This window comes from Vitis riparia, chromosome 7, assembly GCF_004353265.1.
Source record: "Vitis riparia cultivar Riparia Gloire de Montpellier isolate 1030 chromosome 7, EGFV_Vit.rip_1.0, whole genome shotgun sequence".
NCBI classification, from domain to species: Eukaryota; Viridiplantae; Streptophyta; class Magnoliopsida; order Vitales; family Vitaceae; genus Vitis; species Vitis riparia.
The window spans coordinates 2,290,694-2,316,866 of record NC_048437.1 but is presented as its reverse complement, the minus strand read 5'-3'; the positions used below and the strand labels follow the sequence as shown (position 1 = coordinate 2,316,866).

Genomic DNA, 26,173 nt, shown 5'->3' with positions numbered 1-26,173 from the left:
TATCTGTTTTCTTTTTGCTACAGAAAGATTGCAAGCATGAAGTAAGAAATAAGGGTTTAAGAATAGGAGTGAGATAAATAAGGGCTTTGAAGAATTCAAAGAATTAAAAAAAAAAAAAAAAAAAATACATGTTTTATGCATACTAATGTAATTTAGCTCTGCCAATTTTCTTTTTGTTTTTTCTTTCCCTCATTCTGTTTTCATTTCTTTTCCTTGTTTCAATTTATTTTCATCATACTGTTTCATGCCCTGGCTATGCATTCCAAATCAATAAGCTTATCCTATTTTTTCATTCCATTGTTCATCATGTCTGTAACTTGTAATTGTTTGTAATTAATTGATTCAGCACTGTGCTGTTCTTCGTAGATTATTATCAAGAATTAGAACATTGCAAATTTCTGTCCTACCACACCACTATGTCCTACTAAAAGCCACGTAATGGAGAAACTCAAGCTTACCAGTGATAGTCAGTAGCACAAGTTTTGAGCATAGAAGTTCTTAATGATACATAAATGACAGGTGCAGTTTTGCATTCTGATTAACTACTTCTTAAGACTGCAAACAACAGAAGAAATGATGCTAAAATAGAATGCTGGAAGAAATAAATAATAACCTTGAAGTTTTTGGTTCACAAAAGCATGGAGAGCATGACCCTTTGATTCAACTAGGAGAACTGGTTGGCTTATCTCCTTCAAGAAATTTTCACTTTCACCAACAGTTAAACTGATAAAAAAAAGATACTACAAGAATCAGATGCTATCAATGACAATGAACTCCAACTATAATGCATAGTTCATTTGTTATAAATTGTATATTACATTCTGTACACCTAGGCTTAAAACGCTCATCAATTAAGCAGAAGATATCCTCTAGTTTAGATAAATCTTAGTTCACAAATGAAACCTACAGTAAGCTTGGTTGGAGGTACCATTAGATTAACATGAGAGTAAACTATCATAAAACAAAATGATCATGAAAGAAAGACCCAACATTTATGTATCTTAAATATTCATTCTCATTCTTATTAGCAAAAGTATTTGTGCTTATCTACTAGCACTAGGTTTTAGATATCAAAAAAATAAATAAAAATCCAAAACCATCAAGATTTTGAGAGTTTTTGAAGATCCTAACTTAGTTATGAGGATTGTTAAATAATCATGACAAGGTTTTATATTCCAAATAATCTAAGTACTTTTCAAAAAATTTGAAGTCTCAAGCTCAACATGAATGAGAGCTTTATTGTTAGTATCAACATGCAAAATGACAGATTTAGGTCCCTGTGAGATGGCTTTCCAGGGTATCAATTAGTTTCCTATAAACCTGATTAATATCATAACAATTGTCTTATAGCTTATATTCCCTATCAAGGCCTTGTCTCTCATGGTCATATTGACTTGACAAAGACCACTTTTGCACTTGGTCAGCTCATCATTTTCCAACTGATCAAATTATCCCCACTAGAGTCCTCAAGTCTTGACCTAAGAAAGTCCCTTTCAATTTCACTTGACCTTCAAGGCTATCCTAACTAGAATACTAAATTGTAAATATGTGGGAATCTGCACTAAGCACAACTAGATCAGCATGATCCTCTTTCTTTTTAGCATAAACTACAACATTGATTATATATTAAAGAAAGAAATTAAACTTAAGGAAGGATGAGAGATCCTTCATAAGGGAAGACTGCAAAAGAAAAAAGAATATCCAAGGACTCTCAAGGGTGTAAAAAGTTCTTTTTTGAGGTAGAAGCTCCTCTTTGGCCTGCCTATTGGCTTCTTTATTTGCTGATACAGACCTTCAACAGTGTTACCCTATAAAGTCAAACCTTCTTCTACACAACAAGGTGCTTAGAGAACTTTTTGTTCACAGGACCACAAGAAAATCCAAAGCTCTTGGGTCCCCACAATCCAGAGAAGGCTTCCATGTCTATCTTGACCAATAGTGATTAGTGGCCTTTCTGGTATAAGTAGGTTTGTTAAAATTGTTGCTTGGATCCTTGGGGAAAATGTGAGATTTGACAGCCATTGTAAGGAATGAGACAAAAAACAAGATGAAAAACAAAGGCTCAAGAACCACAAAGAACTATTTCCTGAAGCTGCAAGGATTGAAGAGATGTGAAATTAGAACCTGACCCACACACCATTTTGAGTCTAACCGAAACTTTTGAAAAACATGCAAAATCATTTTAGTGAAAAAACCAAACTTAAGCAACGAGAATATGCTAGTAATTTTACCCTAAGTGAGACCAACCTTACAGTGTACCAGAGGTAGTCTGTAGTGTCTTTTGTGGTATTGATGTGATCAACAAAACCATTTTTAACAAAGTCAGCTTCACCCCAGATCCCAGCTTTCTCAACAAATGTTTCCCATTGAAGACCTTTCAAGTCTTTATTTGACGGTACAAGCGAGGGCTGCAACTCTTCTGGTACCATTTCAACTTGTGAAGTTTGAGATCCAACCTATTGAAAAGTCAATATGTAAGTTGCCAAGGGTAATTAAGAAGAGCAAGAGTCAAAAAATAGAATTAAAGACATGAATAGGACTTGTCACAATTGCATCTAGAGTTTAGTTGTCAGCCATTGCAAGATCATTTAAAGGAAAATTACATTATGGAGTTAAGATAAAAAGGAGACTCTTGTTGTTTTGTCCACACTGATGTAAATGTGTCTTACAACAAAATTTCAAACAGTAACAGCCTTTTTTCAGTTCACTTCTTTGGAAGTAGCTGCTTCTACACTGACATCCATGTTACTTTACATCCTACATAATTCACTCATGTACAACCAAACTTGTGTTCACACAGAAGCAAAACAATATAGTCAATATTACTTACATGAATACTAAAGGGGTGATTGATAAAAGAACTAATTACTGAAAAGTGAAAAAATAGATAGATTCCACTTTTTAAGTCCGTTGGATAACACAAATTAAACCAATTAATGTTAAAAAAAATTAAAAAAGACCTAACAAACCTCTTAAAGCAAAACACGATAAGAGAACTCTAAAAGATTATCTTAATTATTCCATTTTTGTCCTTTTCTATAAAGTAAAGATTTTTATCATCTAACTACAATTTATCCTTTTTTGAATTAAAACATTTTATTATTAATTTTTTGATATAGTAAAATTAACATGAATTAGAAATATATTGAATTAAACTCTATTTTAATTCATTTATGAGAATTATATGAAATCATTTTTAGATTGAAATTTGTTGAAATTTGGCATTCAAAGTTAGGGTTTTTTTAATTTAGGAAAGTATTTTAGGAATAAAGAAGGAGAGATCATTTAGGATGATTCAGTTTCCTAATTTTAGGAGAGAATCAAGCTAGATTGATTTTTCTTATTCAATCAGTTGTGTATATATATGTGTATGGTGTGTACCTAAAGAATCAATAAAGGAATTCAGAAATTCTTCATGGTATCAGAGCCAGTTTTCTGAAACCCTAATCCCTTCTGGCCACCTCGTATTCAGGCCATCATTCATTCCGGCCAAATCTCTCTGGCCATCTCTCAATCCGACCATCTCTCATTCCGGTCATCAGTCCCTGTTCTCAGAGCCAAGGGAGAAAACGCTTTCCGATCGGTAATCGTCGTCAGAAAAACATTCACCGCCGGCGAACTTTTCCGGCGAACTTTCCCGGCGACGGTTTTTTTCACACTGCAAGGAGCGTCAGGAGGAGATCTACAACTTTTCCAAAAACACCGGAGCCAGAAAACCATCCACGCGCCGCCCACGCGCGTTTTTCCGGCCGGCGACTGCATCTCACGCGCCGGCGCGTGAGGGCGCGTGAGCCACTTTCCGGCGACGCGCTTCCTACTCCAAGCTCGCCTGACGCCGACCAGCCACCCTACGTACCTGTTTCTGCCATCCAAGCCCTGCACGTGCCTCTTTTGGGGTCTTTTTGCCTCCGCGAGCCCTCCGATCAGCTTTTCCGACGTCCTCCGGCTATTTTTCCTCAACTCCAATCCCTGCACGTGCCTTGGAAGTGTTCTTCTACCTTTCCGGTCCATGACGAAATACGGAATGGCATCATCACAAGTATCCAGCGTCACGTCACCAGAATTAGGAGGCAGATCTGAAATTCCAAACCTTGGTGGTAGTGATTCCTCTCCTATTCTCATCACAGGACACAAATTAAATGGCCATAACTACTTACAGTGGTCACAATCTGTGTTGCTGTTCATTTGCGGTAAAGGAAAGGATGAGTACCTCACTGGAGAAGCAGTCATGCCAGAAACTACAGAACCGGGTTTCAGGAAGTGGAAGATTGAAAACAGCATGATCATGTCATGGCTTATCAATTCCATGAATAATGACATAGGTGAAAATTTCTTGCTGTTTAGGACTGCAAAGGACATATGGGATGCAGCCAAAGAAACTTACTCAAGTTCTGAAAATATTTCAGAACTCTTTCAGGTTGAATCAGCCCTACATGACTTCCGCCAAGGAGAGCAGACAGTTACTCAGTATTACAACACACTCACAAGGTATTGGCAGCACCTTGACTTATTCGAGACTCACTCATGGAAATGTCCTGATGATGCAGCAACATACAGGAAAATTGTGGAACAAAAGAGACTGTTCAAGTTTTTCCTAGGACTAAACAGGGAATTGGATGATGTTAGAGGCCGAATCATGGGCATTAAACCCCTGCCAAGTCTCAGGGAGGCTTTTTCAGAAGTTAGGCGTGAAGAAAGTAGAAAGAAAGTGATGATGGGATCCAAAGAGCAACCTGCCCCAACATTGGATGCCTCTGCCCTTGCGACTCGGTCATTTAATAGTAGTGGTGGAGATCGTCAGAAACGGGATAGGCCTTGGTGTGATTATTGTAAGAAACCAGGCCATTATAAGGAGACTTGCTGGAAGCTTCATGGCAAACCAGCTGATTGGAAACCAAAGCCACGGTCTGACAGAGATGGCAGAGCACACGTGGCTGCCAACTCTGAGAGCACCTCTGTTCCCGAGCCGAGTCCATTCAACAAAGAGCAGATGGAGATGCTACAGAAACTATTAAGCCAGGTTGGCAGTGGCAGTACTACCGGTGTAGCCTTCACTGCTAATCGAGGAGGAATGAAGTCGTGGATAGTGGACACAGGTGCTTCTGATCACATGACAGGAGATGCTACCATTCTTCAAAATTACAAGCCAAGTAATGGTCATTCATCCGTCCATATTGCTGATGGTTCAAAGTCAAAAATTGCCGGGACAGGTTCTATAAAACTTACTAAAGACTTGTATCTTGACTCTGTTCTCCATGTTCCAAACTTGGATTGTAATCTTTTGTCCATTAGCAAATTGGCCCGTGATCTCCAATGTGTTACTAAATTTTATCCAAACTTGTGTGTTTTTCAGGACTTGAAATCGGGGAAGATGATTGGCAGTGCTGAACTGTGTTCCGGGCTCTACCTCCTCTCATGTGGTCAATTCTCAAACCAAGTTTCTCAAGCAAGTTGCGTACAGTCTCAGAGTATGTTAGAGTCTTTCAATTCTGTGTCAAATTCTAAGGTCAATAAAGATAGTGAGATTATAATGTTACACTATCGCCTTGGTCATCCTAGCTTTGTTTACCTTGCAAAATTGTTTCCCAAATTATTTATCAATAAAAATCCAACATCTTATCACTGTGAAATTTGTCAGTTTGCAAAGCATACTCGAACAGTCTATCCTCAAATCCCATACAAACCTTCGACTGTTTTCTCTCTAGTACATAGTGATGTGTGGGGTCCCTCCCGGATAAAAAATATTTATGGCACTCGATGGTTTGTGACATTCGTTGATGATCATACACGGGTAACATGGGTTTTCCTTATGAAAGAAAAGTCAGAGGTCGGGCACATTTTTCAAACCTTCCATCTTATGGTTCAAAATCAATTCAATTCCAAAATTCAAGTCCTCAAGTCAGATAATGCAAAGGAATACTTTACTAGTAGTCTCAGTACTTATCTTCAAAATCACGGCATTATCCACATAAGTTCTTGCGTTGACACCCCACAACAAAATGGGGTGGCTGAACGCAAGAATAGACATCTCTTGGAGGTTGCCCGGTGCCTTATGTTTTCCTCTAATGTTCCAAACTATTTCTGGGGGGAAGCTATTCTCACAGCTACTTATTTGATTAACCGTATGCCATCCAGAGTGCTTACCTTTCAATCCCCACGTCAACTTTTCTTAAAACAATTTCCTCACACCCGTGTAGCCTCTTCTGATTTACCACTCAAAGTATTTGGTTGCACGGCATTCATTCATGTGTATCCTCAAAATCGTAGCAAATTTGCTCCTCGAGCGAATAAGTGCATTTTCCTAGGGTATTCTCCAACCCAAAAAGGGTACAAATGCTATTCTCCAACCAACAAAAGATTTTACACCACCATGGACGTCTCTTTCTTTGAACATGTATTCTTCTATCCCAAATCTCATGTTCAGGGGGAGAGCATGAATGAACATCAAGTTTGGGAGTCTCTTCTTGAGGGTGTACCTTCTTTTCACTCAGAGTCACCAAATCCTTTTCAATTCGCGCCCACTGAGTTGTCCACACCCATACCGTCATCAGTCCAGCCATCTCCTATGACCATCCAGTCTCCCATGCCTATTCAACCTATAGCCCCACAACTTGCTAATGAGAACTTACAAGTTTACATCAGGAGGAGGAAAAGACAGGAATTAGAGCACGGATCACAGTCAACATGTGGCCAATATATTGACTCCAATTCAAGTCTTCCTGAAGAGAACATAGGTGAGGATAGGGCTGGAGAGGTGTTAATTCCCAGCATTGATGATTCTACTCTGCCGATTGCATTGAGGAAGGGTGTTAGGAGATGTACAGATCACCCAATTGGGAATTATGTTACATATGAAGGGCTATCACCATCTTACAGAGCATTTGCTACTTCTCTTGATGATACTCAGGTTCCCAACACAATACAAGAGGCATTAAAAATTTCAGAATGGAAGAAGGCAGTACAAGATGAGATTGATGCACTTGAGAAGAATGGGACGTGGACTATCACAGATTTGCCGGTTGGGAAGAGGCCCGTGGGGTGCAAGTGGATTTTCACCATAAAATACAAAGCAGATGGATCAGTCGAGAGATTCAAGGCTCGTTTGGTAGCTAGAGGGTTTACGCAATCCTATGGGATAGACTATCAGGAGACTTTTGCTCCTGTTGCAAAACTGAACACTATCAGAATTCTTCTCTCATTGGCTGTCAATCAAGATTGGTGCTTGCAACAACTGGACATAAAAAATGCGTTTCTAAATGGTGACCTAGAAGAGGAAGTCTACATGGAAATACCACCTGGTTTCGAAGGAAGTATGGCAAAGAATCAGGTTTGCAAACTCCAAAAATCCTTGTACGGCCTTAAACAATCTCCCCGAGCCTGGTTTGATAGATTCACAAAAGCAGTCCTGAAGCTGGGCTACAAACAAGGTCAGGCTGATCATACTCTATTTGTCAAGAAGTCTCATGCCGGGAAAATGGCCATATTGATAGTCTATGTTGATGATATTATTCTATCTGGGAATGATATGGAGGAATTACAGAATTTGAAGAAGTATTTGTCAGAGGAGTTTGAAGTTAAAGACCTTGGAAATTTGAAATATTTCCTTGGTATGGAAGTGGCTAGATCAAGGAAGGGAATTGTAGTCTCTCAAAGAAAATACATACTCGATCTTCTTAAGGAGACCGGTATGCTTGGATGCAAACCAATTGATACTCCTATGGATAGTCAGAAGAAACTTGGTATCGAGAAAGAAAGTACACCGGTAGATAGGGGGAGATATCAGCGGCTCGTCGGGCGCTTGATTTATCTCTCACACACTCGGCCAGATATTGGCTTTGCAGTGAGTGCTGTAAGTCAATTCATGCACAGCCCCACTGAGGAACACATGGAAGCAGTCTACAGGATTCTTAGATATTTAAAAATGACACCAGGGAAAGGTCTATTCTTCAGAAAGACAGAGAACCGTGACACTGAAGTATACTCAGATGCGGATTGGGCAGGAAACATCATTGACAGGCGGTCCACTTCTGGATATTGTTCTTTTGTTTGGGGAAATCTTGTTACCTGGAGGAGTAAGAAGCAATCCGTTGTAGCCAGAAGTAGTGCAGAAGCTGAGTACAGAGCTCTTGCACAGGGAATCTGTGAAGGGATTTGGATAAAAAGGGTTCTTAGTGAACTGGGGCAAACGAGTTCACCTCCAATTCTGATGATGTGTGATAATCAGGCAGCTATAAGCATAGCAAAGAACCCCGTGCATCATGACAGGACCAAGCACGTTGAGATTGACAGACACTTCATCACAGAGAAGGTGACTAGTGAGACGGTTAGATTGAACTATGTTCCTACCAAGCACCAAACCGCAGACATCCTCACCAAAGCTTTACCTAGGCCTAACTTTGAAGACTTAACTTGCAAGCTGGGATTATATGATATATATTCTCCAGCTTGAGGGGGAGTGTTGAAATTTGGCATTCAAAGTTAGGGTTTTTTTAATTTAGGAAAGTATTTTAGGAATAAAGAAGGAGAGATCATTTAGGATGATTCAGTTTCCTAATTTTAGGAGAGAATCAAGCTAGATTGATTTTTCTTATTCAATCAGTTGTGTATATATATGTGTATGGTGTGTACCTAAAGAATCAATAAAGGAATTCAGAAATTCTTCAAAATTGAATTTCCTTTAAAATAAAATCTTTTATCGTTAGTTCATTAAGACAATAAAATTAGAATTATAAATGAAGTTCGTGTAATTGATTTATAAGAACTATCTTTTCCTTAAAGGATTCTAAGAATCTTTTGTTTGTATAGTTGAAGAGAAAAATTGCAAGGTATGATTATGTTCCTTTAGATGGTTTTGATAAAAAAATAAAATAAAATAAAAATGATGGTGTAGCAAATGAAATAATACACAACTTTTATTTATTATGAACTATATATGTTTAATAAGATTTTTCTTTCTTTCTATCGTAGTATTTTTATTGAAATCTATTTTGATCTCCCAAATGATTTTCATTAAAAAATATTGTAATGAAGCAAATTAGATTATCCATCACGTATTAAGGTTTCATAGTCACAATTTTCAATCTTGAAGACAAAGGCATTGTATCTTTTCCCATTGCAAAGAAACATTGTTATTATTTGTATAGCAATACATAACTACCCTTGAAGAATAATGGTTAATGATGTATTTTTCAGAAACTACCCGCAACAATAATAAAAGTTTTGCATTCAACAAATTTAGAAAGGTAAGAACACAATCAAATTCATATGTTCAACTTTGGTAAGCAAAATATAAATGACATATTTAATCATCACTTTTGAACTTTTTTGGTTATTTCTATTATATGAGATCTTTTGTAACTATCTATTTGTTTAATTATTTTTAGGGATAACCCATATATATATATATTTTTATTAGAACCCCTATATAATATTTTGTCAATTGATATTTTTCTTGATCAATATAGTATACATATAGTATTTGGAAAAAATATATAAAATATGTCATATCATAAGTATAACGTTAAACTTATAAAATAAACCATTTTCAAACTTTTAATGGTTCCATTTTCAAATAGTTGAATTAAATTCAGCACTTAAACCACATGTCAAACATTTTTCACTTTAATTAATTTAGCATTAAAGTTTTCAGTATTTAATTTTTTGTTGTATCAAATACGACCTAAGTTTCTGATAATATCAACCATATTAGACTTCAGTTTTATAGGCTATGGATACTTCAAGATCTTGTGTTTTGTGAATCCTTTGACATATACACTATGCTTACTGATTCACATTTATTTATTTATTTCTATTTATACACCTTGCTAATTTTTATCTATAGATTTCTAGACAACTACAATTGTAAGACTACTACAATGTGATTTAATGGTGGGATGTTTTGGAGAATGCAGGCACATGAAGATGTCAAAAACCTACCTTAGCTGTGTTAAATACAACATTCTTGCAGTCTGGTAGAATGCTAACAGACCATGCTGGCACATGATAGGAAACATTTTGAAACACTATTATCTTGTCCTCCTTTTCATCCACATTAGAGATAAAGGCAGCACACCCTCCTGAGGAATCTGTATAGACATCGACCTAGAAAAATATTGGTTATTCAGTAATTGATGCTCAAATGATAAAAGGGGCAGATTAAAGCAGATTCAAATAAAATGAAACTTGAAAACTGAACACAATAAATAATGGACATTAGAGCATATGATAACTAACACATAGTTGGACTTAAGTTTTACAGCTTATTATCAAAAAACTAAAATAAAGTAAATTTTACAGCTTCACTGGAGAATGCTAAAAGATAACTTAGAGGATGTCTTTTGCTTCAATGCCTCCTCACCAATTTTCTACTCAATTAGGACTATTTTTTTTTTTTTTTTTTTTTTTTTGATAGATAAACGCACAAAAATATATTAGAAAAGGGCAATAAGGGTAACCCAGAGTATACAGGGAGTATACAATCATCACCTACAAAAAACCGGAAACAAAAAGGACAAACCCTTACCAGCCCTCAACAAGAACCCAACCAGTCCACAAAATTAAACAAAGAAAAGGGACCTTCAACTAAGGAGGCATTAGCCCAAAGTAAGAGATTACAAATGAAGGAATTTTTCAACCTTTGAAGAGATAGGGCCTCATTATCAAAAACTATCCTATTTCTTTCCTTCCATACCATCCAAAATAAGCAAAGAGGAGCTGCCCGCCAAACCTTACTATGATTCTTATCCTTAAAGGGAGCATGCCAACCTAAAAGAGTGTCTCTAACCGATAACGGGAGGACCCAATTAACACCAAATAGGGAGAACAAGAGGTCCCACAAAACCTTCGCCTTAGAACAGTGAATAAGGATGTGATTTATCGTCTCTTCTTCATCACAACACAAGGAACACCTGTTAGCTAACTTCCAGCCCCTCCTCTTTAGTTGGTCTTGAGTGAGCACCTTCCCCCAAGAAGCTTCCCATGCAAAGAAGCCCACCTTGGAAGGAACAAACGAACTCCAAATAATTCTCCATGGAAACGGGACTGCACTGCTATGGTCCAGAATATTGAAACAGGATTTTACGGAGAAAATCCCATCTTTCGTCTCATTCCACACCATCCTATCCTCCAAACCAGCATTCAGCCTCTTTCCTTGAATGATCCGAAGGAATCTCTCCACTTCCTCCACCTCCCAATCGTTGAAGGGTCTAAGGAAGCGGGGGTTCCACCCACCCACTTCCCCCGTTGAATCCCAACAGTCCGCAACCCTCACGTCTTTAGAAACCGCTAAATCAAACAAAGAGGGATAGGCCTCACAAAGAGGAGTGTTCCCGCACCAAGTATCTTTCCAAAACCTCACCCTTTTACCATCCCCCACCGAAAAAGAAACGTTTTTAAGCAACAACAGTCCTTCCTTGCTGATTTCTTTCCATAGCCCCACCCCAAATCCCTCCCTACTCCCGCAAGTGCTCCAACCTCCTCTATCAACCCCAAACTTCGTGTCAATTATAAGTTTCCAATAGGAATTCCTTTCAACCGCAAACCGCCAACTCCATTTGCATAGGAGGGCCCTATTAAGGGTAGAGAGGTCTCTGATCCCCAACCCACCCTTCTTCTTATGAGAACAAACAATACCCCATTTTATTAGGTGGATCTTCTTCTCCATCGCTCCCCCTCCCCAAAGGAAATCCCTTTGAATCTTCTCAAGTCTTAATTTAACCACTCTTGGTATACGCATTAAGGACATGAGGTAGGTTGGCATACTCGCCAAAGTGCTCCGAATGAGAGTGATTCTTCCACCCTTGGAAATGAATTGCCTCTTCCATAAGGCAAGTCTCTTGCGCATCCTCTCTTCCATTCCGTCCCAAACCGTCACCGACTTATGCGGAGCACCCAAAGGGAGCCCCAAATAGGTAGAAGGGAGAGATCCCACCTTGCAGCCCAGTTCAGCCGCTAGTAAATCCGCGTTCTCCACTCTACCCACCGGCAAAATTTCACTTTTATTCAGATTAATGCGCAATCCGGAAGTGGCTTCAAACCACAAAAGCAACCAACTTAAAAAAGCCATTTGCTCTTGGGAATCCTCGCAGAAGACCAGTGTGTCATCAGCGAACAGCAGGTGTGAGACTTGAATTCCTGCTCCTTCCCTTCCCCTAACCCAGCAGCCCGTAAGATAACCCCCTCTCACTCAATTAGGACTATGTCGATCATATGTCATGGGATCATTATTGATTAGATGTAACATACTCTACATGACAAAATGAGTCAAGTATTTATTATTCATATCATTGAGTATAAAATTGCTAAATTGGTACTTACACAAATATACACTCAAAGGCACGTCATTAAGCAGAGGTTGGCTCTCTCACATGAATAAGCACCCCGGTCAATGTGTTTATAAGTTGAGATGATACATCGTATAATAATAACGATAAATGAATGATAAGTATACAAAGATGAAGAATGTCGCCTTGATTAAGTATCAAGATGAGGCCTATAACAAATGACATCTTAATTGAATGTGATTGTCCACAATGACATTTGCCTCTTTAAATCGAACTTGAGTTCTAGCATAAAAAGTTCACGAAGAGCTATAGATGTGAAACTCAAGCAAATTACTAGTGTGAAGCTTTTGGTTAAGGTCCATGGTAGCTTGACATACACTTTCCAAGTAAAAAGAAACTACCGTAGCAAGTATTTCATACTATATGTGTTTGAATATGACTAATAAGGAAAGTGAGTGATTAATCATGCATCCTTACTATGTGAGATCTTCAGGGCTTATTAAAATTATATTAAGTCAAAAAGTGTTCTTTATACTTTTGACTACGTTTTGAGGTAGCAAATTAATGTTGCTAATTTGATATGTTTTTTATAGAAAAAGAAATAAGTTATCCTTATGAGGCAATTGGACAAGCAGTTAATTTGAATCTACAAGATATAAAGCTCCAAAGGAAGACTATCGAAGTTACATTGACAAAAGCAATATAATCGATCAATTGTGAACAATCAATCAAAGTTTTTGGGCATCTCAATAGGTAACCCAAAACTTCTTCCTTCAATATTGTTTATCTTGGTTACTATATAGTGAATGTACATAAATTGAAACTCTTGCTAGTCGTGAGGATGCGAAGGAAATTATGTATTATTGACATTGTAATTCACATTTTGTTTGAAATTAATTTTACTCTTTTACTCAAAAGAAAGAAGAAGATAAATTTATCAACTTGAAATCACAAGAAACTATTAAATAATATATGGGATTAATAACTATAACTAGCAAAAAAAACTAAAAAATAGTGACATACTAAGGAAGCTCAAAGGTTAAAAGGAGAAAGGAATCACCTCTTGTGAAGGACCTAGTGACAAATTAATTGGCTCACCATAGAGCAATACATGCTCACATGACTTTATAGCTCTATGAAGCTCCTTAAGATGTCCCCATTTTGGAAGCCTGGCTAAACCTGAAAGGCAATGGAGAAATAATTAAGTATTAGAATGGGAGTGCTAAAATGTGGTTTGATGTAATAATGTTTTTTCTTGTACTGATTTTTAACACGAGGAGTTAATACTTAGAGCAAGAACTGTAGATAGCTCACCATATTCATCAATTGGTGCATTATAATCGTAACTAGTTGTGATGAATGGTCCACCTGATGTGCGACCAAAATTTGTACCACCATGATACTAAACCAAAACGAAAAATGTAAAATAAGGCTATGCACATCAGTTGATAAAAGGATCCTACAAATTATATTTGAATAGCACGAGGAGTGAACAATAAGGTAAAGTGAAAAGTGTGACTGGTTAGTAAATAAAAATTATTTTAAATACCATGTAGTAATTCTGTAGACTTCCACCTTTCTGGAAAAAACGAGCAACAGAAAAAGCAATATCTTCATGTGGTCGGTGAGGATCCGGTGCCCCAAATGTTTTAAACCTGAAAAAGATGAAGTGGTAACTTTATGCGGCTAAAAAGGAGATAGCATAACCAGCTAAGCTTGTTTTTACTATATGAGGCCAAAAAGGAAATAACATAACAGGCTCATATTCATTGGATGTATTCAATAGCCTTTTGTGCACAAATAGAGAGAAAAAAAAATATAGGATAAAGAAGGAAAATAAACAACTTTGGTTCGAAAATAAAATCCACAAAACAGTATGAAAGTTGATGTGTATATATATATATATATATATATATAATCCTTAAGATGCAAGACTTTGTTGGATGTGGACAAGATCACAAGAACCACGATTAAATTCATAATGCCAAAAAGTGCTTAGGCCTTATAGCGGTGGAGAATTGACATATGGCAGATTTTTTGTATTTTATTGAACATGGAATTATCTATCAATCAAATGAATGATGGTAAGAGGAACAAAACCATCATTAGGTAGACATTACTAAGACATTGATGTTCTCTATTCAGGTTTTTGGAGACATGTTGGGGTGATGCAGTTCTTATAGTAGCTTACCTTCTCAATTGAATGCCTTCATGGGAATTGAATCTTATGGCCCCAAGAGAGTCCTCTATGTTTTTCCCATTTGTTTCAAATACCCCAACAGTGTTTTTTGTTAGTTTTTTTTTTTTTCTTTTTTTTTTTGGTTTACAATGGTCAATGTAGAACTTGATCCTATAGCATTAAAGCATGTCTTCTAGTTCAAATATTATATTCAGGATAGATTACAAGAGAACAAATGTCTCTTTCACCTTAGTTGGTACCTCACATTTGGCAAGAACTTGAAAAGTAGGAAAGATCCATTGGGCAAGGGAGGATGCAAGAGGCAACAAGTGAAGAAGACAGTTGGATTTGAAAGGGTGTCCTACTATGAAACACAAAGTGATGAATCCCACAAAAAGCCTCAAGACCAAACTAGTGACTAAGGGCTTACCTCATTGATTATCAAGAAACCATTACCCTCAAGGCACGTTTAACCTATTCCTGAGGAATGAAATGAAAGGAAGTCATTCCCCTTTTTTATATTCTAATGTTTATTTTTGGAAATGGAATCAGGAAACATGTGGGTGCCACCTAATTTCAAGGAAATTCATTCTTTCAAAATGGAGAATGGGTATCCTTGAAGCCCCTAGATGGAGATGGGATTTCCATGATATAATGACATATGAAATAATCAAATTTTTAAATAAGAGTTTCCATATATTAAATAGTGTAAATTCATGCACTAAATACATACTTTAATTTCTTGGGTAGTAAATGAAGAACAGTTATATAAACTGGTTAGTTTTTTTTTTTTTTCTTTTTTTTTACAAATTAGGGGCATTTATACATTTAATTAGTCGCACTCTAGCACATAAAGATAAATTACTTAAAAATAGTTTTGTAATTATTCATTTGATTTTATTTGATTTATATAAATATTAATAACTATTTATCAAATTCAAAGGTTGTAAAGAAGATTAAAACCTTATTTGGGATAGTGTTTAATGGTAAAAGACATAGAAGTAAAAGTAATCACTACCCCAATACGATTGAATTGTAGTTTAAAAACTATATTTTTAAAAATGTTTTTTATGAATAAGAATAATTATGACATTTTTAAGAATTTTAACTAAGTAAAAATTTACTTTTCAAATCAATTTGAAGAAAAGCATGGGTTTCCTTGGTTATTCGAAACACAAATAAATCATGTTTGGAAGTGTGTAGCCTATGGTTGAAAGTTCTATGGAAACACTGCTAAAAATTGTATTTGAGCTTAAAATCCTACTTTTAGCATTTGAAAAGCTCTCCCAAATAGGGTTTAAGAATATCTTCTTAATCATTATTTTTAATCAATAAAATATAAATATTTTTAATCCAAATTGCATAAGTCTAATATTTTACATGACTAATTCTAAATCTCTCTAAATTTTTTCAAGATAAAAAGTATTCTCTCAACTTTTGCAAGATAAAATCTCTAATCTTTTAAAAATGTAACATTGAAATGAGGATTATTTTAAAAACATTACTATTAAAAGTTTTTTTATATGTCAATGCATTATAGTAAATATATACGTATGTATTTATAATATTATGTTTTCTTATTGCTAGTAAACATATCGAAGGCTTCTCCATGCGTCTTTGAAAAGAAGTCTATGTAGATGTCTTCCTAGGATTTGCATCTCCTCTACTAAAGGTGAAGCATGTAAACCTAAGACTTCCTTGCATAGCCTAAAGCAATCTCCAAGAACGCAATTTGAAATTTTCACCCAAGTAATGCAAAACTATAGTTCTCTATAGAGCCAGATTGATCATACTCTCTTCATTAAGCATGCAAAGGACATAGTCATTGCTTTACAGTTTATGTGGATGATATAGTTATCATTAGTAGTAATGTGGAGGTGATGCTACATCTAAGTTTCATATGGCTAAGGAGTTTAAGTTGAAGCATTTAGGTGATATCCTAAAGTACTTTCTTGGAATTGATAAATCTAACAATAGAGGAAGCATGTCCTAGATCTTCTGGGACTAGAATGTCAAGATTTGAGTTCTCATACCCCAATTAATGGTTATAGGCTTTACAAGGTTTGGCACAAGCAAAATGGGTTCCTTAATATCTTCTAGTTTTATGATCGAGGAGAAATGAAGGGATCTTGAAGGATAAGTGAGATCTACATATTCTTGGGATTTAATTCACTACCTCACTTCTTTTAGAAATTGTTATGAAGACATTTGCGTACACCCTCATGAATACAATCTTAGATTTGAGGAAAGTGTGTGAGATTATAAGGAAAGAGAATGAGTTAGAGCAAAATAGTAACCCTATAAGGGCTAAAGTCTAAATAAGCTTGTTACACACTATGAAGCAATTAGCTAGAAGCTTAAGTTTTTAAGCTTCTAGGTCTATTTATAACTTAACATGATATTAGAGACTTGTTTAATGGGAGGTCATGAGTTTGGACCTTACAACACATGTTTATTTCCCCTAATTTATTGAATTCACATGTTAGCGTAAAGAAGGCAACCTATGAAGCTAAGTATTAGGGTTAAAGCCCAATATGGTATTAAGGCAAAACTCAAATGAGCTTGATATACATTCTTAGCTTATTAGCTAATAATTTAAACTTTTAGGTCAACTGATAGCTTAACTACCCCTTATCCTTTTTTTCTTTTTTTTTTTATCAAATAAGGACACCTTTTTTCATTAGATAACCACAAACAATATGGGAATTAGAGGTGTCTTTAAGGATAAGTTAATCAATGTCATAAAAGCTTTCCTTAGCCAACTATTATAAGACTAGACTAGCCATTGAAAATGAGATTTTAGCTCTATTAGAAGGATTGATAAAGGGAACATCTATAGGGACAAGGACTGTCAAAAGGAGGTTTGGCTATTCTGCTTTCTTAGGTTTCTAGGAGAAAGATATGGCCATGGAGTTTGGACTAGACAATTTGCAAGATTATAAATGAGAGAATGGAGTTTTTTTCACCTAGATTCCAAGATCCAATAATTTGACAACTAACCATTTGGCTAATTGCATAGCCTCTATGGGTAGAAAGCTTCCTAGGAAATAATATTATTACTCCCTAAGATATCTTTGTTGATGTGGTCTCTAGGATGCTCTATTAGGTTCCTAGTTGGCTATTTTGCTTTTCATTTTTTACATCATTTTTCTTTTAATTAGTTTTAGGAATAGCTCATCCTTCCTTTTATTTTGCTGTTTCTTCAATTAAATTTTTTATAAAAAACTAAAAAATTGTGTGCATACAAAATAGTATATGACATTTATTCTTTACCAACACTAAATTTGCATGGGTACTCAACATGAATCGTTTTCTTATATAGATAACTAGATTATTAAATTTATATCATAAATTTTTCATTATCTTTTTCCTTTTTGGCCTAATGCTTTGACTTTCTTTTCATGTGAATGTGGTATTAAGCAACATATAGAAGCATTTTAACCCCAACCTTATACCAAACAAAAAAGAAGTATCGAATAGATGTCTACCATGTAATATTCAAATGCAAATTCATAAAGATTACAATAATTTAAAGATTGAAAGTTAACTATAACAATACCATCCAGGCCAATTTTCAGTCCACATTTTAGGCTTGTTTGGAGAATTTGGTGTGAATTGGTCACAATAGAATGAGTTACAAGTGTTGATCTGCAAAGAAAAAAATTCAAGGTTGTGATTTGAGTTGAAAGTCAAAATTTTCAGCAATCCTTACCAATCAAAAGAGAACAAGAAGGAGAAAGAGAAAGGAAAGATTTCTTTTTTAAAGGGAATATTAGAAAATATATTAATAGCACCTAAGAAAGGATGCACCCAATACACACAATGTATACAATATGTGTTAAAACGTAAGCTAAAACAAAACAAAAAAAAAAGCTCTCTCCTTACATGAAAAGTGAAAATTGTATCTTACACAGAATAAAGAGCTAAAAACAGCTCTTTAACAATTTGTTATTGTTTTGTTTTCCAACTGATTCTTAACTCAAATAAGAAGCAAACTGTAATTTAACTGCTGCTACTTATCACATGTTACACACATACTGTGAGAGAGTAAGTGGGAAAAAAAGAGGGAGAGAGAGAAGACTTAACATAACAGTGGAATAGTGGATGGAGAGATGATATAAAAAGAAATGATCCTGGAAGACAGCTAGAGTGATTCTAGAAGTTTTTTCTTTCTTCTTCTAATTTGTTACTTTTTCCTTTCTATTTTCTTTCTTTTTTTCCTTTTGGTTTTTGCAACTACAAACACATTCTTTAAACTTTCACTATCAATAACCACTTCCCTTCAAATAGCTACTACCATAACTTAATAGCTCTACAATTGTTGTTGATGATGTAAGACAACCCTAAGATGATTGTCCACCATCACATAGGTGGGTCAGGGATTCGATCTTTTAGGATTTAAGAAGAGGAGCAAGAAATAAATTTTTTTTTTTTATAGGTGGAGCAAGAAATAAAATGTATGTCAATCAGGGAAAATATAAGAAAATAAGAAATAAAGAAAAACTACAGGAAACCTTTAGAGCCTCATTAAGGCCTTCTAGGAGTCTCACATAGAAGAAAAATAATGGAGTCAAGCATAATAATAATAATAATAATAATAATAATAATAAATCATTCATCTCATTTTACATCAATTAACCTTATTTATAAACTTCAGAAATCCATAAAAATTGAAAGAAATGTAAACATAACCTATCACCTATGTAGTAATATATTAACATTTTAATTCCTTTCCTAAAACTATTAAATATTTTCCAAAAGATTAAAAGAAAATAAATTTAAATACATTTTTTCTCATATTTCTTTTTAACCATAATAAATACATTTTTTGTTTCAAATAAAAAAATAAAGAAGACTTCTAAATTCTAAAGAATCAAATACAAACTATAAGAAAAAAGATTAATTTAGAAACTTCTTTTAAGGAGAATTTTAAAACTCCTAAATAATTATAATAAGAAAGAATCTAATTTCTAGAATTACCTAAATACTCTTTTTTTTTTTTCAAAAAATTACCTAAATAGTCTTGATAGAATAATTTAAGATTTCTTTATTTTCTTTCATTCCTTTCTTGAGTAGATTTTAGTTGGATATTCATTCGCATCAATTTTCTAATCCAATTTGTAGCCCTAAGTTATACCATACAAGCCTTCTTTCTTAAACCTAGGCACACCACAACTTACTCCAACCTCTCATAATTCATAGCCTAGATTCCCTTCGTGTCAGCATTTAACTAACATTTTTTGCTACTTCCTTTAAAGTTGATAGGTCTATGCCAATCTATTCATTTCACTGCTAAACTTCCTTTAAGATTTAAGAAAGGTTGTTTTCTTCAATTAGGATGGATGCATTTGGCAGCTTCAAAAGATACTTAACTTTATGACTATCTTTGGAGGGCTTTGATAGGAAAAGATAGGTAGACATTTGTGGAACTGTGCTTTTGCAGCTATTATTTGTAGACATTTGTGGAACTGTGCTAGACAATTAAGGGGCTATGTTAGTACATAGGATAGAATTTGAGCTCAACGTATCAATGGTTTTCTAGACCAAAGACTTATGTGAATTCCATTCAATCATGATTTTGGATTGCCACTTATTCAGGAAGCCAAAGGAGAACACCCTTTTTAAGAATATTTACTCCTCACTGGGTACGTAATAAGTTGAACTTCCATGGTTGCTACCATGTTTAAGCCTATATGGGTATTATAGAAATTATTAGAGACTATATATAGAATATGATGAATATTGTAATAAGATCTATCAGTTACCCATGCACATGCACAACCCATTTACCCATTGTTTGTCATACTCAGAACCTGCAGTCCTTTAAGTACATTTGCATTTATTCCACTGAATATACTCTATATATCAACATAGGAGCTTTACTTCAGATACTAAATAATCTGTCATTTAAGTTGACAAAACCTAAGTGGTTGTTGAAAGCATAAAACTCTCACCACAGGATCAGGAGCATCATACTGCTGGCACATTATCCAAGGTACACCTATGTTCTGAGAAAGAGCCATGTTGGCAGCCCACATGGCATATGGCTTTCCTCCATCTCCATAAATTCTTTCAGTGTCTCCATATTCATTTTCTACCTGCAAGGAAGAGAAAATTGCTTATTGGAATCTCAACACCATAGTATATGGTCACAGAGTAATATGAAGGAAGCACAGTGATGGAAAGGAACTAGAATGTACTGAGATTGACTAGTGTTCAAAGACCAAACTAACATAAGTCAAAACAGTAAAAACAAAAAGCAAAAAAAACCAATAATAAATAAATAAATAAAACAAAAGAAAAAAACTGTAATATTTTAGACGCCTAAAATGAAGCTCATAATTGTTTTCCACTAAGATCATTGTCATAGATGCCTCCAAGTTTCAAACACCAAGATAAAAGTTCACTTTCAAACAATCATATCCCTACACAAGTACATAGCATATATATGACATAATTATACAAAATAGTAAACCAAATTGAATTATATAAATAACAATAATAATGATGAGAGTGATTGAAAAACAGTTCAAGCTGCACAATATGGTGGACAAGTAAGTTATCAGGATTTAACAGCAGCCAAACTCAAGTCTTCCGATGTGAAACATCAAATAATGGTAAAAAGCATTCTTCCCTTAGAGAGAATAAAGTGTTGAACCTGTTACAAACAGGTTGTATCGCTCTAATAGGTTGCTTTCATGGAACAGGACAGGAGTTCTTACATTCTCAAAATTATTCTTATGCTAAAAGGGTAAACTTTGAAGTCAGGAACAAAATGAAATATGATCACAACATTTTCAACATTTAGCCAGATAATCACTATGCTAACTAGTTTGCTGCATGTTTATGAAATTAGGATATTTTGAAATTTGTAGAAAAAAAGAGGGGAAAAACGGGAAGAATAGGATACATTCTTTAACAAAAATATTCTATTGATTCATTGGTCCATATATGCACAGAAAAGGTGGGCTAATACAGGTATATGTGGTTTAATTTACTCAAGTTATTCTAGATTGTCATGAATTCCACTTCAACTAACACCAATCAGGAGCCATTCATCACTGTTCATGGGAAAGCAGGGAAGGACAGGCTATGCAAAATGTTACTATTTTCTCTTACAACTTCTTAGCTTCCTCATCACTAGCCACCATTTTTTGGGTTATTTAGCAGCATCATAACCCTAGGCATAATGACTCTAGCCTAACCCTCTTAGTAATGCCCGACAAGCACCCAACAATAAAAAAAGAGTTTGCACCACTGAGCCTCATTGAGGTTCTAGAATTGTTATAAACAAATCAATTCATTGTTGCTATACCAAAAAGCACCTTCAATACACATTAATTCAAATTTCCCCAAGCATTGTCTGGAATATCTACCACAATACCTCCTTATTTGGTCACCTCATAAGATTTCTTGCATGTGCCAATTTCTAATTTTATCCTTCCTTCTACTTTAACTTGTGCATTAAAATTCCACATCCTTTATCCAATTCAGAACTTTCTTCTTCCAAATTTTGATTCCTATATTCAAGGATCTTCTTACTAACTGATTGACAAAGGATACACTTAAAACACCTTGGAAGTGCATCTTTTTTTCATCCTTGTACTTACAATTTTAAGGGGAACATAGTCCTAAGTCCCATCCACCATCCTCACTTTTACTAACAAAAAATTATTCTAAAGAAAAGGTACTAGTCTAAGAAACATTGTTGAAATTCTGCCATAGGAAATCTCATTCTCTATGATTTTGCATCTTTCCTTGTACATACTCAATCCTAAGTTGTAGTGATAGAATTATGCCTAGATGGAATATATAGTTTCCTTGAATATGCTACCAACTTTGTATATATCCCTATCTAATCTCAACTATTCGTCATCAATGAATAGTTGATATATGGGTCCTATATGCATGGCTTTCCCATATCACTCTACAAGCACCACAAACTAATGTTGTGACTGGCAAAAGTCTGACAGAGCAAGCAGCTTCCAAGGAAAAATAAGCAAGTAAATATAAGAAGGCACTTTTCTGCATTTTGGAAAATCATAGAATTTGTTTTCAATGAAGTATAGTTTTCTTTGCTGAAAACATGGTACTCATGTAAGTTTTCTACAACCAATTTTCTCAATATAATTTTTCCTACTGAGGTGTGCAGAATTGTGGTAATTAAAGTTTCAAGATCAAAAGCCCCAGAATCATCTACATATAATTAGATGTCTTGATGTCAATGTGAAAACTTGTAAAAGAAGTTGACAATTTCCTCCAATTTTGTTAATAGATCTACTTAGTTTTCCAGAGAAGAAGATCAGCCACACATTTTCCACCAAACCATTTTCATATTAAGAGTTATACTTGCCTGTGCCAGGATTATGGGGCCCCCTTGAGATGCAAAAAGCTTCTCTTTCTTCATTATGTTCACTATGAGCGTCATGAACTTCTGCATGTGATACTAAATCACAACAAGCAGCAAAATCAATTAGAAAAAGCCACACTTCATTTCAAAACAGAAACACCCTTATCTAAAGATATTAAAAGGTAAGGTTCAAGCAGCAAAATCAATTAGAAAAAGCCACACTTCATTTCGAAACAGAAGCACCCTTATCTAAACATATTAAAAGGTAAGGTTCTTGGAACCACATTTATGAATCTACCAAAAACCAGACATCAACGTTCCCGTTTACATACCTTGAAGGGTTCGCTATTGGTCCGGAAGACAGTTCCAGGCACATAATGCAACCAAACAGGAACCCCACTGTATCATAGAACAACATTTTAATCTTTTTCCTTCCCCAGGAAACAACCGGTTAAAATTCAAAGAGTTTCACAAGAGTTATATCCATTAAAACAATAATAGAAATGAGGGTGAACCTCCATTATTCTAAATATAAAAAATAAAATATGTAGATGTTGTCTACACACCCGAAATTCCATTCTGCTGCAACAAATGGACCAACACGGAGAATCAAATACATCCTAGCCTGCTGAACAATCTTCACAAACTTGAGAAGATCGTACCGTCCCCCAAAGTAATACTAAAAGTTTTCAAATTACAAGGGAAAATAATTCAAATCAATTTAATCATCAAATATTGAAACAGAGGAACATCAAGCTTAAGCATCACTAAATACATTTACTCTCACTCACATTGTCTGGAGAAAGTTCATGGCCATTCCAGAACACATATGTTTCAATCACATCGATCCCTCCTTCCTTGGCTGTTTTAACCAGTCCCGGCCACATCTACCACATTTCATATGTATAAAAGAGAAAACAACAATCATGAACAAAAACTGCAAATGTTATTCACAAATGACAAACTCAGAGAGAACAATCAAACAATGATTCGGCCCATGTGGGAATCAAGTCATAAATCCTTTTCTTGCTTTGAAAATAAAATAATCCTAAAATTTTCCTCCAAAATGCCAAACCCTGTTAGTACATTTCTGATCCAAAATGAGCACAACAGAAATTAAAACAAAAAATAATAAATAAAAAGAAACAGGAACGTTTAGTTGCTGAGAAAACACAAAATGCAATATTCACCTTAAGACTTCCTCTAAAAGGTGGGCAATACAATGCATTTATAATCATATATATGCATTTTAGAAAAATCAAAGCAGCAAACACTTACTTACAATTGGTAGCTCTACAAAATTAACAGGAAACAAACAATTAGGCATTGTTATGACTACCATTTTGAAAATAATTTTCTCATATTAGGAAGCAAATATTGTTATTCCAAAATGTATCACATAAATTAAGAGACAAACAAATACCACCAGATTTGGTTACCGAGAAAATGGATGAATCCCCATTGAAATATCCAAAATGAGCATTATTAAAAATCAAAGAAACAAAAAGAGCATTGTTATAAAATCAAAGAAACAGAGAAAAACAAACCATTAGGCATTGTTACCATTGCTATCATTCCAAAATATGTCTTGCTAGGAAGCAAATATTACTATTCAGAAATGGGGATTCTTGAAATAAAGACACATGCAAGTACCCATGTTTGGTTGTTTAAAAAAATTGAAATAATTCCCATCTGAAAGAACGGCAAGAAAATTAGGCATTGGTATGCCTGTCATTTCCAAAATACTTTTCTTCTTTTTGGAAGCAAATACTACTAATTCGGAGTATACATTATAGAAATCAAGAGAAAATCAAATACACACCCACATGTGGTACTCAGAGAAAAGACAGAAAACAACAAACAATAGGCAGTATTATGCTATCAGTTCCAAAATACATTTCTTTCTTTGAAGTAAATATTGCTATATATATAATATAAAATAAAAACAAATACTACGTTTGGTTACAGAGAAAAAATGGCAGAGAACAAATAATTAGGTACTACTATATATTTCTCGCTTTTGGAAGCAAATACTGCTGGTAATCGAAAAACAAACAAATGCCCACATTTGGCTACAGAGCCAAATGGCATAAAATAATCAATAGGCACTATTATGCTGCCATTCCCAAAACACAATTTTTATTTTTGGAACCAAGTAATACAAGAAATCAAAACCCATGTTAGAGTACTGAAGAAAACACAAGAATATCCATAAAAAAAAACAGCAAGATCCGAAGTTAGGAAACTGACCCCAGGAACACTACGAGGATAATGAATGGAGGCAGATATGAGGAGCTTCCTCTGGCCGCCGATGATGAGAGAGCGCCGATCGTAGGTGACATTGGCTGCTAGAGATGATGTGAAGAAGATTGATAGGAGTAAGAAGAATAGCTTGAGATGCGGCATTCTGCCGAGGGCAGTAGTGAGAGTGAGAGAGGCTTAGTAGTGAAGTAAGGTCACTGACATTTATGGAGAGCAGAGAGGAGAGAGAGATAACAGGGGAGAGGATGTTGAGAGATGAGTCGGGTATGATGTACAGGCCACAGCTAGATCTCTGGGGTTTAGTCAGGGAACAATGGGTGAGGTTTGAGAGTGGATGAGAGACAACTGAACACCTCCCATGTGCCTTGGCCTGAAACAGTGACGTTAAAAGCTTAACCAGTATGGGGTCTGTTTGGATGATGTTAAAATAATATTTTCAAAAAAAATAGAAAATAATTTATGAAATGTGTTTGTATATTTATCTCTTGTTTTATTTTTTTTAGATAAATTTTGTGTTTTCAAAATTCTATTAGAAAAGTAAAAACAAATTGGTCAAATCCTATCTTTAATGGTAAAGATACCATTTTTTTTAATTAAAATAACTAATAAATAAATCAATAAATAAATTTTAATTATTTTTATTATTTCCATAAAAAAAATTAGTATTAAACAAGCCTTCTAATTTCAATTTTTAAAAATAGTTTCATGTTTTTAACTAAACATATTTTCAAAAAAAAATGTAAAAAATTAAAAAATAATAATAAAAAAATAAAAATAAAAATAAAAACCGTAATTTGGAAAAACATCTTCAAACTACAAATTTATAATTTTTTGTCCGTCAATTTCTTTATTTAAAAAAATTTATGTGTACATACTACACTCAAACTCAGCCAATTTTAATAAATTTTAATTAATTCAAAACCTTGATAAATTCTTAATAAATAGTAATAGATTAATTTGTAACATTTTATATAACTTATATATAAAAGTCAAATTATTAAAATGAAAAAAGAAAAGGATTTAAAAAAAATTAAACTTCTTATTTATGAACGGTTAAAAAAAAATTAAACTTGAAAAAACATTTTAATATGAAAGAAAAAA

At 34.6% G+C, this 26,173-nt stretch overlaps 1 protein-coding gene across 1 annotated transcript in view; it reads right to left on the bottom strand.

The window, feature by feature from the left end:
- LOC117918340 (beta-galactosidase 10) overlaps positions 1-25,430 on the bottom strand; it is a 30,668-nt gene extending 5,238 nt beyond the window's left edge. The window contains exons 1-13 of the mRNA XM_034834911.1: positions 25,061-25,430; positions 23,602-23,697; positions 23,377-23,489; positions 23,143-23,209; positions 22,814-22,906; positions 20,415-20,558; positions 18,020-18,108; positions 13,831-13,936; positions 13,596-13,683; positions 13,342-13,460; positions 9,937-10,101; positions 2,248-2,456; positions 614-723 (exon numbers count right to left, since the gene is read on the bottom strand). Of these exons, the coding sequence (XP_034690802.1) occupies positions 614-723; positions 2,248-2,456; positions 9,937-10,101; positions 13,342-13,460; positions 13,596-13,683; positions 13,831-13,936; positions 18,020-18,108; positions 20,415-20,558; positions 22,814-22,906; positions 23,143-23,209; positions 23,377-23,489; positions 23,602-23,697; positions 25,061-25,216 (1,555 nt within the window). The 5' untranslated portion in view covers positions 25,217-25,430. The remainder of the gene's footprint in view (positions 1-613; positions 724-2,247; positions 2,457-9,936; positions 10,102-13,341; positions 13,461-13,595; positions 13,684-13,830; positions 13,937-18,019; positions 18,109-20,414; positions 20,559-22,813; positions 22,907-23,142; positions 23,210-23,376; positions 23,490-23,601; positions 23,698-25,060) is intronic.
- Positions 25,431-26,173: the final 743 nt, after the last annotated feature.